Consider the following 15,849-nt stretch of genomic DNA (forward strand, 5'->3'; position numbering starts at 1 on the left):
TTCAATATTACCACAAGCACCTGCCTTTGTAGTAAATCTTGTGTCTGATGGAGCCAGCGCTCACAGACAAACACATTTATCTCACACTGATGTTTAAAACTGTCAGGGCTTTGGGTTGGAGCTGGAAACTAAAAATTAAGGATATTCATTTTACCGTGTAGTTCTCAGCTGCTGTTATGAATGAAAAAGGGGAAAAAGATCATTTTCAAGTGTCTTTCTCTTACAGGTTGACTGATTCCAAAGATGCTGGAGTTCATTTTCTGGAGATTAAAACTCCTGCAAAGAACTTTCTGTTTGTGTGAATTTTGATGCTCCTGTGAAATACTTTTTCTTTCTTTGTGATGCTGATCTGTACAAGTGCAGAAAAAAAATCCTTCTGTTGTTTTGATGTTTAATTATTTAAACACATATATCTTACAAGGACATCATACTGCTTTTTACATACGTAAAATATTTCCACTTTTAAAGACCCTACCCTACATATGCCAAAGTTGCTAACATACAGCCAGCTCCTACGTTTGCTTGATTTCACGTTTCAAACCATTGCGCTACTTAACTATACTGATAAGTCCCTTACCTCAGCGAGTTGTATCCAGTAAAAAAGTTTTCTTGAACAAAGAAAATTTGTTTTAATTCGACCCTCATTTAATTCCAAAACAGGCATACACCTCGCTAAAAGTCATTTTCGACAGAGACTCCAGGCCACATGGTGGAGAGGGAGTTCAATTAAAACAGATCCTCCTCAGCATCTTAAGTACCTTAAGATTTTGTTCACTTTTGTCTTTTTGTTGATTGCCCTATTTGTGTATTCCTCCAGCAGGGGGTTGCTGGTCTTCAGCTCCACCATATTTTATCACATAGATGCATTAATATGGTAAATCATTACTTTATAAACTCCTCTTAGATCATAATGGAGAAATTCATCAGTAGAATTAATGAGAATGAAAATAACATGGAAAGAAAAAAAGAGGCTCTAAGCAGATGGTCTGTAAATTTTCATGTGGCATGACACCCTGATCCATTTTGAACATGGGCCTCCTTGTCTAATGATACTGTTTTAGTACCCATTAAGACAGTCTTCTTCAGTTGATCCTATTTGTTCAACAGATTGTCAAATTGATCAATACATTAGGTTTAATTAGACCGCCCTGCTTCTGTCATCATTTCTTCACTGTATCTCTGAACCTTGAATCCAAACTCAAAGACAATAAAGGACGGATGTATTTCAAAACAATGTGTGATTGTCTCACCACTTTGAGAAACCAGAGACAGCACTGTGACCTCATTATGACAATAAATCTGCCGATGATGGCGACCAATGAGGCACACAAGGTCCTATTCGGCAGCAGAGCTCACCTCTCAGTGTTTCACAGATTGTAATTTAATTCAAATTACTGCATCGACAGACTATTAGAAAGGTTACATTTTTGTATGGTCAGTGCTGTAATGGGGGAATTTTTATATTTTAATGAATCTCAAATCCAAAGGTCAGGAGTGGCTGTGGAAACGTTTGTCTAAGAAGTAATGATTCAGAACATAAATCTAAAAATTCAAGAGCATCTCAGGCCAGTGATATTTTGAAGGGATAATGGCACAATGAATGTCTCAATGTCAAAGATACCTACTGTGGAGTCAAGCTGTCCACCTGCACGAGTGGACCAATACAATAATCATCTATCAACCACCTTTAAGATGTTCTCTGATGTTCTAGTTTTAGGTCAGTGATTCATTCATGGTAGCTTTATCTATGGCCAGTCATACAAAAGAGTCAGAAGTTAGATTACCAAGAATTCGGGACACAGAATGACTTTTTCTTTGAAATTTGATAATTTTTTTAGTAAAACACAGAAGTTCAGATGAGCTATCAGATTTTCTGATTCCATTTCTCACTTTCAGGGCAGAGAACTGGTGAGGTGAAAGGACGCCTGCTGAAGTGTTTTGGTTCTTGCATCAAGCGGGTGAACATTTCACAGGAACAGCTTGGGCCTCATTTTTGAGTGTAGAGTCCGGCTCCATTGCCAGATTACTTGTAATCTTGAAATCTCTTTGTGTATTGAATTCCATGAGAGCGTGTTTGCTTCACGCTGAAATTTGAGCTCAAATTTAAATGCAAAGAGAATCAAGAAAGACAGAAAAATCCCCCTGAATTTTAGGCTTTGTAAGAGCCAAAAAACATAGAGGAATTGAAGCAGAACTTTCACACTAAAAACAATAAATAAAGTCTGCACACACACACGCACACACACTCACACACAGAGGGGCACAAACTGTTCCTTTCTTACCCTTGTAGTTGATCTTAAATCCTATCGATCCGACGCTCTCGTCTGACTGCAGGTGAAGCCACATCTGGTGGGTCATGCTGACTATCAGGTCGGGAACAAAACTACCTGACAGGCTGGAGCACAAAAAATAAATTGCTATTAAATTAATGTAATCAGGATAATGAATATAAAAAGTATAATTTTCATCAGTGTAATCACAGCTGTAATCAGATTCTCAAGTGCTTTGAGTGTGAATAAATTGTGCAGTATTCTGTGTCTGAAACGAACACTTTGGTTTGGTTTGCTTTGGTTTTTGCTGAATGCTCCCCCAGGAAAAACAATTTGCTGAGAGAACATTCAAACTATCCAGCTTCTTTTTTTTCTTTCCATTCCCCAGACTGCCAGCGCCTTTCAGGAATCAAAGTTAACAGTGGCAGACTCCAAAGTGAATTGAAATCATCCACTTTGTGAGAGCTCTACATCTGCTATCCTTTTGGGCGCTGGAGAGTGTTTTCAAAACCCAAGCACTGTTCATATTTTTAAGTGGAGGACGCATAATGTGGACTTCTGTTCTACGATCGGACTAATTGCAAAAAAACTAGGTGAAAAATTTCGAGTCAGCTGGCAGTTGATGGCTTGAACATGAAGAACTAGGGAAAAATGGACAGAGAACAATGAGAAATGTGGTTGTTGTTCCAACTCTCATAATTGAGCCTTTGTATGTTGCATGTTAGCTATGTTGTGAAGCATTTTACAGACTGACTATGAGCACTGCAGCTCATCAGGGAAAGTGTTGCAGCACCTGCTTTACAGAAAACAGAAAATGAAATAATATTCTTGTTATTTATCTCAATAAAACATTGTCTGCTGTGTAAATGAACAGTGTGGCCATAACAAGGCCATCAAACGTGATATGTCTTCATCTCTAGCAAGAATGGAAGTTGAAGTGCGTTTTTACTTTTAACAACATCAAAAAATGAAAGAGCTTGGAAAACTTTTAATGTGATTTGTCCATCTTTTTAATGCATACTACACTTCTCCATGTGACATTAACCACAACCCATGTTTGAACAGTTAAGTGAATGCTTTCAAACATCTATTTTACAGAGAAATAATGTATTAAAGTCTAGTTTTTTTATTATTAATGATGCCCCAAATCAAAGTTATGTCTGAGGGGGATTAACAGCCTTTTACATCTGGCATACTGCATTCAAAGAATTTTAATTTGCATAAAAGCTCCCCCTCTAAAAGGAACCTTTTTGTAGCAAATGACAGCATGTTAGAGAATAGTGTGGTACTTACACTTGCAGTATAGTGGTGGGATCTCCCACTTCCCCTCCATCTCCTATAGTCAGAGTATCATAGGCGATCTCGAGGTCAAACTCTTCAAAGTTGATCTGGATCACCTGAAGTTCACACACAAAACACACAAAGAATAGTCAGGTGGACATACTTAGTCACAAAGAGCTGCGAGGAATGAAGGAGTGAAGTCATTCTACCGCTGGTTCACCATCAAATATAGTAACAAAGGCATCATGTGGGGGACAGTGGCAATATATAGTGTTAGATGAGCTCTGTGTGTTTGTGCCTGCCAGTCTGTGTTTGTGGAGCTCTCACTGAGTGTGTACATGCTGTGCTCCTTGAGCTACCAGTAAACTGGTAATGTAACATGAATTCACACACATGGACATCCACATTATGCTACTGTGGATGCAATGTTTACGTATAATAGCATAATCAAATTTGTTATGGTGCGGTTGTGGACCAGAAATGACTGTACAGTTAAAGTCTTTATCTTTAGATTGCAACAAAATGGTTTACAAACAGAAAGCAAAAGAATGAGGAGAGTGGAGGAGAGAGGATAATTGGAAAGAAGAAAACAATCAACAGGTCTTGGACTAAAATAGACACGGATAGTTTAGGGGAATCTGTGTTATTCCAGGTTTGAGAAACATCATGGAGGAGGTATAAAACTGTACCATGATGTTTTCAACATGACTACAGCCAACGTCACAAAGTCACTGAAGAGGGCACTAAGGCCACGTTAACACAATAACATTTCCCCTAAAAATGCAAAAAAAAAAAAAAAAAAACAGTGAAAAAAACCTGTGTTCATACAGAAACACTGAGGGGCTGAAAACGCTGTAGTAAGCATGCAAGGCATGAAGTTGGCTCTTTGACTGTCTTGTCCAGAGGTGTTTTGTGGTAGATCTTTGCTGAAAAACGAGTTGGGCCAATCGTGCAGTATATATTGAATGCTGATTGCAGAAATGGTGGAACAGATGCACATTTTGTTGAAAAGGCAGTTAGCAGCTTCAGCAAGTGCAGCAGCACAAGCACAGCACGGTAGTCTGCGAATTTTTCTGAAATACCATCACCGTGTGAGTAGGAAGCAAGTGTTTTTAGTGGAAACAAAGGTTTCTAGTTAAGGTCAGCTGCAACGCCATTTCTGTGTAAAACAGAGGCCAAAACGCATCAACACTTCATGCGCGGTGCGCCGCAGCGCCGCGCTGCGCCGTGCCGCGCCGTGCCGCGCCGTGCCGCGCCGCGCCGTGCCGTGCCGCGCCACGCCGAGCCCTTGAAACATACTGCGAAGTACTTAGCTTCCATTGTAATCTATCAGGCAAATTCCACTGCACGCGCTGTTGAAGAAATACCCTTCAGGTCTAATTTCTGCGCGGCCGCTTCCAAACCTTGTAATTTCATTGTCGATTAGAAAGCACTAAACAGGAAGTCACCGTGTGAAGTACCCAGAAGATTCAAAATAAAACACAATGCACGAGCTCTTGAACGTAAATTTCCCCAATATGTTATAAATATGTCACATCTGGAGGCACGTGCAAAAGGTAAACAGTCAGTCTGAGGGTCCTAGACTCAAAATGATGCCATGGATGAAGAGAAGCTGATCTTGGAAGTGGAGGAGTTGAACATTCTGTATGATCCCAAACATCCTTCTTACAAAGATACAGGCAGAAAGGACAAGGTGTGGACTGACATATCAAAAGTTATGGGAGTGAATGGTGATTGTGTGATATCGCTATTCAGACGAGAGCCTGTGACTCTCCAAGGACCAGCGATCCCCCTTTGGATTGAGTGGTGTGGCGCAGCGCAGCATGCTGCTTCCAGTGGGGTTTGACAATCGGAGCAAGACCGTGGTGCTCCGCTGCTCTGCGCGGCGCATGCGGTGGAATTTAGGGGTAAGAGTCGTCGTGTAAACGGCCCCTTAGTTCTGTAGTTTTCAAGGGAACTTAAGCGCGTGCTTTTGCCTCCCAAGGGGGCAGTTTAACATGTTTGAATTAGTGAAGGAAGCAGTTTAGTGTTTTGCCAACCAGGAGGCCACTTTATCTGGAATCTGGCTCCCAAAAGGGCAGTTTAGTGTGTGTTACTCAACTATTAGACCACAAGGGGAGAGTCCTCCCGTGCACATTAGTACACAAAAGCAAAAAAAACTTTTATCTCTTTTCTCTTCTAATGCTACAGCTCTTTGAAACTTTCTTGAAATAACAGCAACAAATTTCCACAGCTACATATTATGCTCATGCTAATTAGAACCCTATTCTCCCAATACAATTGCTTATTTTTTTCTTTTAAAGAGGCCCTGAACTCATTAAAACTCTGATAAATGTTGGTTTAATAGGCCATGGTAAATGTAATGATAAATAGAGGACAAAACTTCAGAACATAACTGTTTGATAGATAAATCATTCAAATAAAAGGCATGGCCGAGGTAAAAGTATGACATGACTTTCATCAACTATTCTGTATCACTGACCCCGATCACATCCAGCAGATGCTGCTCAGCAGGTTTCTATTGTAGTCTGTCACCTCTGACCATACAAGAGACACTTTCCTACTCTCCCAAACTTGTATTTGACCAAAGGTGATTCATCAGAATTCATTATTCCCTTACACATCAGTGTGGTGTGATTACATTCAGTATTAGACGAAAAGCTGGGAAAGAGAGAAAGTCAGAGAAACACCTCCTGTGCTGTGCTGGAAGCTGGGATCTCTGATCAGGAATTATTAAACCAACACTTTCTGTTTCATCTAAGAGCAGAGAGAAACATATTTGGAAGTACCATGGGGAAAAAAAGAGAGTGGAGATATGGAAGAGAGGGATAGGAGTAGATAAAAAAAGTGGAAGAATATAGAAAGAACGGAAGAAATAAGAGAACATAAAGAAAATATATGCTTGCATGAGGTTAATAAGGAAATTGTCTTTGATGCTAGTGAGTGATAGAATATTTGGAACCAGAATTTAGACTCGAACCTCAGGGACGAGACTGAAAACCCATTCTGTCTGTCTTTCTTCCACTGTCCTTGAGAGGATTTTTTAGATTTCTAGATTCAGTATTCTCCTGCACAACTTCAAAAACATCCAGGTCTCAATCTCCTGTCTGCTGGCGTGGTAACGGCGAGCATATATATGTTTCAAATCCTGTATTATTTCTGAGCATGTGTTTCTGTAGTCTTTATTCAGACATTCTGTTTGACTCAGACTTCATAAATTTAGTTGTTTAATTTTTTTCTTTGACTTTCTGCAACCTGAAGACCTGAGGACATGATATCTCCAGCACGCATATTGAAGTCTAAACAGCTTATCCTCACCATGACCTTAACCATTGAATCTGTTTATAAAGAGGGAACAAACGAGCCCATGAAACAGGGGCCATGAAGTCCTACTTTCCAGCCATTTAACTGCTTATCTGCAGGGTTGCCTGATTTGCTTTTGCTCAAGGGGTCAAGGTGATTTTTTTCTCCTCTTACAAAGAAAAATGTACACAGCAGTAATACAATTAAAATCCAGCAAGCTTGACATCACCACAATCACCTGATGTGGAGTTAAATGAGGGGGCATCAAAGATGAAGCAGCGCTGCGCCTGTTGCCCCCAGTGCTGACTCAGTCTTATCTGCATGTAAGGCGGCAGATTGGATTAAAGCATCACCTACAAACCTGCTAAACTCTCTCTGGCAAGCGCACACACGCGCAGAGACGAGCAAGGACTCATGCACGGGATGTAGCAAACACAAACCAGCGAACACACAAAATGAGAAACACACTCGCTCAAACAGACAGGCATGGCTTTATGGAGATTAATGTGTCTATTTCTGTGATTACACGCTTACCGTTTTAACAGTTAATACAATATGTGTACAAGCCCAAAGCAGATGCTCAATACAACTAAGAGTCTGGCTATAAATAACACATGCTTGAAGATATCTGACATATTTTACCCAAAGGATAGACCAGATCCTGCCATCATAGTGTGATGATCATGGAGAAGTTGTGTGGGCTACCTTTTCCTGTTGGACACTTACTTTGGTTATTTAACAGTAACCTCTTTTTTTTTGTTTTTTTTTTTGTTTTTGTTTTTTTAACTTGACAAACAAAGCTGCAGTCAGTGGCCCTAAGCCTCAAAACACAACTAACCAGGTGCCAATTGTGTCTGGATTTTGCAGGGTTTGTTATCAATTAGCAGCAGAAGCAGAAAGTTTGTTGGTCCTGAATGTAATCTCTTCCTATTATCTAATGATACAGAAATAACAGTATTGTTTCACTTCACTTTAAGTCTGCTCTTATTTGCTGCAAGAATTCCCATGCTTTTCCTTTACAGCTGCAAACGACTCCAGAGCCTCAGTATCTATAATGAACCAGCGAGTGCATAGCTTGGCTGATCCAAATTAAGCTGTCTGAAGCCTTCACTATAACAATGCAGTGAGGGGGCAAGTCTCGACAAATAAAGCAGGAAAGTGCTTTAATGATCCTCTGAGCAAGTTTGAAAGTGGAGGAAAATCTTAAGTTGGAAGCCTCTTTTTAGTGCACTGTGTAGGTCTGTTGTTGCTAGCAGCTGGTCAGGATGGTGTGCTGTCATTCGCCGACAGGGGTTTGTTGTGCTGCAGCAGAAGTTCCCTTTGTTTTTTGCATCCCTTGCATATTGCATGACTCCTGGCTACCCGGTGTTTCCAAAAATCTGAAACACTCTCCATTTCAGTCCAAGAATCATCCATACTTCTTTGTTTTGTTTTGAGACTTCCACTGCATCATGTGATTTGGCTTCCACTGCTACTTTCTGGCTTTACTTTGCACCTCACCATGTGTGACGTGTCCCTTATACCTTCCACAATGGCCTTTATGACCATTGGCCAGTTATGTTTTCTTGTAAAGCTGGCAGAGAAGTAGATACTAGAGAAATTCTGCAGAAAACATCCAGTGTTGTTTTTGTGCTATGTAGGAATCTGTATCGAGGAATAACAATATGACATATGAATACATTTACATAATTAATGAGAAATAAAGCTATTTACAAAGCTCAGTGTTTACTTTGGTTGAGAACCAAAAGTATAACAGATTAAGTAAATGATTTAGTACAGAGAAGTAGATATTATACACTAAGGTCGTACAGAATTTAAATAAACTACAAATGTTATATTATCTAATGCATTTTATCTGACGCAAAAGCATCAAGAGTTATGCAACTGACTGAGATTACATAACTTTGAAAGATTGACTCATCTCCTGGATCAAGTTCCCCCCGTTTGTGTGACCCATCAATCAACCTTGTTCTCCACCCCAAGTGGACTTACCCAGTCTTCACTCTGACCACCAAACTCATAAAACATCAAAACAAGAAGTGGGAGGACAGCTTCAGGAAAGTACTTCAGTCCGTCAGGTACACATGCCATCATTCTTTGAAGTGTTGGACAACTGAAGGTGCTGCTGTATCACAAGACAGGCTGTGAAATATGTTGGCTCTGCAGTGTCTGAAGAGTGAGGAGGACCTGTGTGTTCTGATGACTCAAACTGGTCCTTGTGTGCGTCCTTTAAGAGACACCTAATGACACGTGACACATCAGCTCTGTTCACAGAGCATTAAACACAGCTTGAATAAAAGTGCATACGTTGTGCACATATGTGTCTTGACATTTGTGTGAGTAGCGAAGTCAACCTTGAGATAAACATGTTTCAGATGGAATGCCTGTTAGTGTTAATGTGTGTGTTCAGGTTTTACTGCTTTGTATGTGAGAAACATGAAACTGAACATGACATATTTTTCTTCTCTGTCTAATAGGCTGGTCTTCAGAGAAACATCCATCTTTCTCCCTCCCTCCCTCTGTCTCCCTTGCCTCACCCTCCATATCCCCCTCCCTCTTGCTGTCACCCTCTCTGTCTCTCTCTTTCTAATTGGCTGCAGCATTCCTTCTTTCCATCCATCTATGGCTTCTAGCCAATGAGGCGACAGAATTGGATTTCTGCTTGATAAAGCACTTCCCTTGGTTGTCGTGCTGACAATGAGGTGTGGGAGGCTTCTCCCTGCCCATACAGTAATAAGATCTAGGGATACCTTGAAGATACAGTTATGGTAGCAATATCTGAAACACCTGGCGAGCAGAGGAGTCAGTGATGTAAAAGGGGCGCAGATAGAGTCGGGGAATAATAGATTAGCTGTGACAGTGAAGCCACCGCCATCCTCTCTCCTTGAACATGCTTTCCTCTGGATGGTATAAATTGTGCCATGGTGAGAAGAGCCTAGCTCCTAGCTGATGAAGACTGATGACCAGAGCTCACAGCAACTTAGCGCATTTCGTTATACTTCAGTTTCATCGAGGTGAAACCAAACCCAATTTCTTTTTTGTATACCAACTCTGACAAGAAACCTGTGGGAAAGGCCACACATGGCTTTTACTGTTGCTATGCAACTAGTGTTCTAAGAGTGCATATAGATATTTTTTTAAGTGTATTTTTTTTACCCGAACCTCTTTTCCTGTAAAAAGAGCATTGAATGAATAACATCAAGTTGTGCATTATCACCTTGTGGACGCGATGTGTTCACATGGTTTCTGCAGGCCTACACAGCATTCATTTACACCATTTGTGAAAACTAGTGAATCCAGCCCACAGTGAAACTTTCCCTTCTCACCAGATGCTCTTGTAACACTTTCTCTGTGCGTTTCACCATTGCATTATGCAGCTTAGCAGCACTGCAGCAGTCATCTTGGTTATGCCTCACACTGTGCATGCAAATGTGTAAAAAAAACGATGCAAAGCCAGATCATATTCAGCGATGTCGATCGACATGTTAGAGCTTCATCCATCATTAGCATGGCATAGCCGGGAATGGAAATTAGGGTGAGGCTGGGTAACTATATTCTGGGAGTAAAAGTTGGTGAAGGATGGCGTTTCACTTCAGATTTAGGAAAATATATTAAATAGTTTGAAAGACTGAGAATGAATGTAGCTGTTTCGGGCTGAGTCAGTTGAAACAAAGAGTCAGTGAATCCAACATAAATCAAGTACAGATGAGAACTCTTGACATGATGGCTCACAAGTCAAAAAGTAGCACTTCTGTGGCAATTTTTGGTAGCTATCCAGCATTTTATTACAACTCATTTCCATCTTATCTCTATAAACAAATTGCTCTACATGCAGCTGTGTTAGTTTTGAAGACCTCTGAGAGCCACTGACTCAGGGGTTAGCCTGAGTTTGCTTGTTTTTTTTTTAGCACAGATCTAAAGGTGCATCGTTATCATGAGTTCAATGCAGACATCGTGCTCAACTGTCCACTGGAGATGAGATTGGGAACTGTTAGATTTACACAATCAGTAGGGTGTCATCTTGTTATGACATCATATAGTTTATATGTGACAGCAGAAACATGCCAGATGTGTCTGCAGTCCATCTGAAGTCCATCTCTGGCACCAGATCCTATAGGGTTCCATTCAAGTCAATCTGTCAACTTACACTGGATCCACTCTGGATCCGGACACCAAACTTTTTGTGGCTTCAGTGATTTTTTTTTTTACTATTTTTGCTCCTGTGTTTGTCTGAAAATCCTACTCGTAACCATGGCCACATTGTTTTCATGTGAGCTCAGCTGTTAGCAGTCTGTAGCATGTCAATGCTAAGTGGTGCAAGGCCTGATGTCTTCCCACAAGGTTAGGAGAAGGTGGTGAGGATGACGTGCTGGTTCTCAGGTGTGAGCTAAGAAGTGATGACATGGACCTGTCCTTCCATCCATCGTTACTGGGAACGTAAGATCTATCTCCAATAAGATGGACGAGCTAGCTGTGCTAACCCAGCACCAGAGGGAATACCAGAAGGCAGAGGAGCATCATGCTATTCACAGACATGGCTAACGGAGCTAACACCAGACACCAATGCCATGTTGGAAGAGCTTCACCTGCTGTGAGCAGACAGGATCTAGGAGACAGAGATGGAGCATGACTGAAGAAGCTCAGTCCTGGACCCTGTGGAGGTGGAGGCTGGCTGGACTGGAGAATGATGGACAAGCTGTCATCATCTATTTTTCTATGGACCTTTTTGCACTTTCTTACTTTTGTTTTCTTGATTGCTGCTGTGACTTCAATTCCGTTGTACTTGTTATAATGACAATAAAGCTCTATTATTTTCTATTCTATTCCATTCTATTCTATCCTATCCTATTCTATCCTATCCTATTCTATTCTATTCTATTCTATTCTATTCTATTCTATTCTATTCTATTCTATCCTATTCTATCCTATCCTATCCTATCCTATTCTATTCTATTCTATTCTATTCTATTCTATTCTATTCTATTCTGTTGTGTACTGTCTGTGTGGCTACTCCTTAATGTTAAAGGTTATGTGCAGCTATCCTATTTCAGCCAGATGCGGAGCTGTGACACTTAATTTCAGCATAGGGAAGATCAAGCGGGACAGGAAGTCATGACTGGTATCTACCTAAAAACACCCACTGACTTTCAAAATACAACAAAACTGTGTCAAAATCAGTTGTTATTTAGCTCGACTACGACGACAAACGGACATAATGAGTGGAGCCAGACCAGGAGTCAACAGGTTTGATGTTTTCCAGCTCAACATGATTAAAGCGCAAGCTGTCTGTCAGTCATGCTGCTTGCTGGATTGAACACGCAACGGGCGTGAGCTGACAAACGCAGTCAACATGCAACGCAGTGGAGCCGGACTGCAGACGTATCTAGCGGATTTGAGGGTGTAAGAGTGTCTAAAATAGAAATGTAAAACATGAACTGCAGATTTTAACAGTCTGGTACTATTTATGCTACATGCTAACTTGAACTTAAACTGTAATGATAACATTGAGCTAAATTCCTGTTAACCATAGGCCTAAACATGTTTTATTATATAAAAGTGTCATATTTTTCTATCTATTATACTGTCTTTATATTGATACTGATGAAGCAAGCCTATAACAGAGAGCAAGGTGTGAAGAAGAAGATGGGTGCTGTTTCCTCCTGGCAAATCACAAACAACCCTCCCTCTAAAAGACCCCTTGGCATGCATACTGGTAGAATAAAAAAAGCTTAACTCAAGCACAGAAGTACCTGTATCATAACATTCACTTATTATCAAAATGTATTCATGTGTCTATTGAACTTAGGAAGAGTTCTTGTTTAAATTGAAGCTCTATTTTTATGTTTATATTATCTATCTATCCCTGATGATACACAACAATCAAAACACAAGTGTTTTGATTGTTGTTTAAGTGTTGACTTCATGTGAGGAAGAAAATGAAGGAAAAGATGAAAGTAGAAAAGAAAGAAGCCCACTAATGGCCATACAGTCATGCCTCCCCCAAGGTTAAATGAGAACAGGAGGGAATGAATTGCCTCTAAAGGTTCATTCTGCCAAAACTAAATGAAGCAATAACATCAGAGAGCTATAGAAGCCCATTAACACTTAACCTGAAAGAGAGGGTGAAGAGGGGTGGGCGGACAGACGGCAGGAGACGAGAGGAGGGAAAGGGGCCCACGGAAAAACAGAGAGGAGAGGGTGAGCTATGGAAGCTTGTGTCTCTTTACCTTCAGAGTGTGAAAAGAAGGAGACAAATGTAGAATATGTGAGAGAAAAGTTGCCTCAGTGATAGCGATATGTTAAAACAGGGCATCATTCCTCCCTGTCTTCTCCTTTCCCCTCCACAGTAATTTGATGGTTTCAGGCTGAGCTCTTTAATGAAGAATTTGAGTAATTCTAGGGACAGACCCTCTGGGAGGGAGGGGGATGAAGGAAGGGCAGAGTAAAAAGAAAGAAGGATGAAACAAGGGGAATGAGAGAAAGGAAGCATATAGAGGGGAGACATGTACAAGCAATAACACGTTTTGTCTTGCTACAGGGAGAAAGTCAGTTGAGACTACTTCTTAATACTGTGACCCTCTTCCCCTCCTCTTCAGCCTCAGATGGTCCTCTTGGTTCCTGGTGAGCCAGTGTGCACTGTTTTGGCTTCTTTCCTCAGGAGATCAACCCAGCTTGTCCGCTAAGCTGCCCCTCGTTCCCTCATCAGCCTCCTAATTGAGGACAGGTTTTTATGGCAGCCAGCCGGATCATCAGTGCACTTGTTCTGCTCTTTTCCTGTAACCTGATGTATACCTGCCAATTCCCCGCTGTTTGTTTTGGCCTCTGCCACCTGCACAACATAAGCACGCTTTTAAACGATTTATCTTTGAATCTGGGAGATGTGTCTTTGGCTCTAAGATTTTGGTTGCCAACTACCCGACACCATGAAGGGAAATTGTTCTAAAACAGCATGAAACAAGACTTAACAGCAAAGTGTTTAATATGTCAGAGCAGAAATGACTGCTTATAAAAATGTTTTCATCTTCCTCATGTCGTAAAGCAGTGAAACAAAGACACTTGTGTAACAAGTGCTACTTAACGCTTCTTAAGTATGCACAAATATTTAGTCACTTAAAATAAAGAAAGGGACAAATGTGTTGATCATAACAGGCTGTAAACATGTTTATCTCCTCCAAAGATGGGCTTTTAAACATGGATCTGAATAGAATCTCCTTTGCTTTTGAAGTCAGCCTCAAGAGGCTTCGTTCCCAATATCAGAGGTTACAGTCTGACTATTGATGTCCTGTCCCTTCCAACTAACACACACTAATGACTCGACACCAGCCAGCAAAGATCCCTAAGGTCAACAGCCACCAACAAAGCAGTATCTTTCAGCAGTTTAAAGTTGACACTTGCAGTAATGAAACTTTTCTGAAAGTGTTTTCTCTGGTCTTCCTGCTCTACTCTCAAAATCCAGTGCACACAGCATCACAGAGGCCCCTACTTGTCAACAGAGTGACATAATCAGGCCTGGTAGGAAGTGTCTATGATGGCATCAACCATGTTACTCGCTGTATGCATATCTTGATTTTAAAGTTTGATTCATGCCTCACCTGTTGACATGTGCGTGAGAGTCAGACGTGTTAGAAAATGTGTTGATAAAGAGGTCTAAGAAATGAGATGAGCCCTGACCCCTAACTGGTCAACCTCTGTTTCAGGTCAGGGTAAACTTAATTACTGATTTAATTGCTTCAAGAGAAACTAGGCAACAAGGAAGGCACCTCGTAACCCTCAGTATTGATGTCTCACTTAAAGGACACATCTGTATCATGTCGAGGTATTATTTGTAGTGTGTGTCATTTCTATTTAGCTGCAATACTACCAGAAATAATCAGTGTCCCTCATTCATAATCCCACTATAGTCTTTAAGTGTGTGTAGCTCAATTTGTGTTTGTCTTCAGTGTCTTTTTTGTATTTCTATCAAAGAAAAAACACAACATTTATGCTATCTCAAAGAAACATATGAAAGATGTTAAAGATGAATCTTTTAACTTCAGTTTTCTACACTGGTCTGCAATGATAATGTTGCTCAGCGCTGACCTGTTGGTTGTAGCTGCCTATTGCAGTGGCACTCTCTTCTTTGTCCATTTCTTGTAATTTTTTCGTCTCTTATTTGTCTTTTTTGCATTTGTTGGATCATTCATTTGTATGGCTCATTTGTTGGTCATGAACTCCAAACTTGTGTCTTCAGTGATATTTTTGCTGTTTTTTCTCCTGTGTTTGTCTGGAGATCCTACATGTAACCATGGCTGCATTGTTTACATGTGAAATCAGCTGTCAGCAGTCTGTAGCATGTCAATGCTAACTGGTGCAAGGCCTGATTTTGCCCCACAAGGTGAGGAGAAGGAGGTGAGGACAATGTGCTGGTTCTCAGGTGTGAGCTAAGCAGTGACTACATTTACCTGTCCTTCCATCCACCGTTATTGGGAACGTAAGATCTATCTTCAATAAGATGGACAAGCTAGCTGTGCTAACCCAGCAACAGAGGGAATACCAGAGGGCAGAGGAGCATCATGCTATTCACAGACATGGAGCTAACACTGGACATGAATGCCACATTGGAAGAACTTCACCTGCTGTGAGTGGACAGGATGCAGGAGACAGAGACTTAACAGACTACTGAAAAAGCTCAGTCCTGGACCCTGTGGAGGTGGAGGCTGGCTGACTGGAGGATGATGGACAAGCTGTCATCATTTACTTTCTTATGAACCTTTTCGCACTTTCTATACACTTTCTTACTTTTGTTTTCTTGACTGCTGCTGTGACTCCTCCTGAGTTTCCCTTCGGGAATAGATTAAGTATTTTCTTTTCCATTCTATTCTATTCAGTTCTATTCTATTCTATTCTATTCTACTCTATAACTTACATGAAAGCTGGATATTTGTTTTTTTTTTAGCTCATGCTGCCTAGAGAGGAGGGAAAGGAAAGAGGGTTGTCCTAGGAGTTGAACTTGGGG

The 15,849-nt window shown here is 40.8% G+C and overlaps 1 protein-coding gene across 3 annotated transcripts in view; it reads right to left on the minus strand.

The window, feature by feature from the left end:
- LOC141802585 (CUB and sushi domain-containing protein 3-like) overlaps positions 1–15,849 on the minus strand; it is a 448,333-nt gene that overhangs the window by 153,190 nt on the left and 279,294 nt on the right. For all 3 annotated transcript variants that reach the window (XM_074686127.1, XM_074686129.1, XM_074686128.1), the window contains exons 11-12: positions 3,564–3,667; positions 2,283–2,395 (exon numbers count right to left, since the gene is read on the minus strand). In XM_074686127.1, coding sequence (XP_074542228.1) covers positions 2,283–2,395; positions 3,564–3,667 — 217 coding nt within the window. The remainder of the gene's footprint in view (positions 1–2,282; positions 2,396–3,563; positions 3,668–15,849) is intronic.

The sequence above is a fragment of the Halichoeres trimaculatus genome, unplaced genomic scaffold, assembly GCF_033239565.1.
Source record: "Halichoeres trimaculatus isolate MK-OKI-2021-1 unplaced genomic scaffold, fHalTri1.1 fHalTri1_scaffold_14, whole genome shotgun sequence".
Taxonomy (NCBI): Eukaryota; Metazoa; Chordata; class Actinopteri; order Labriformes; family Labridae; genus Halichoeres; species Halichoeres trimaculatus.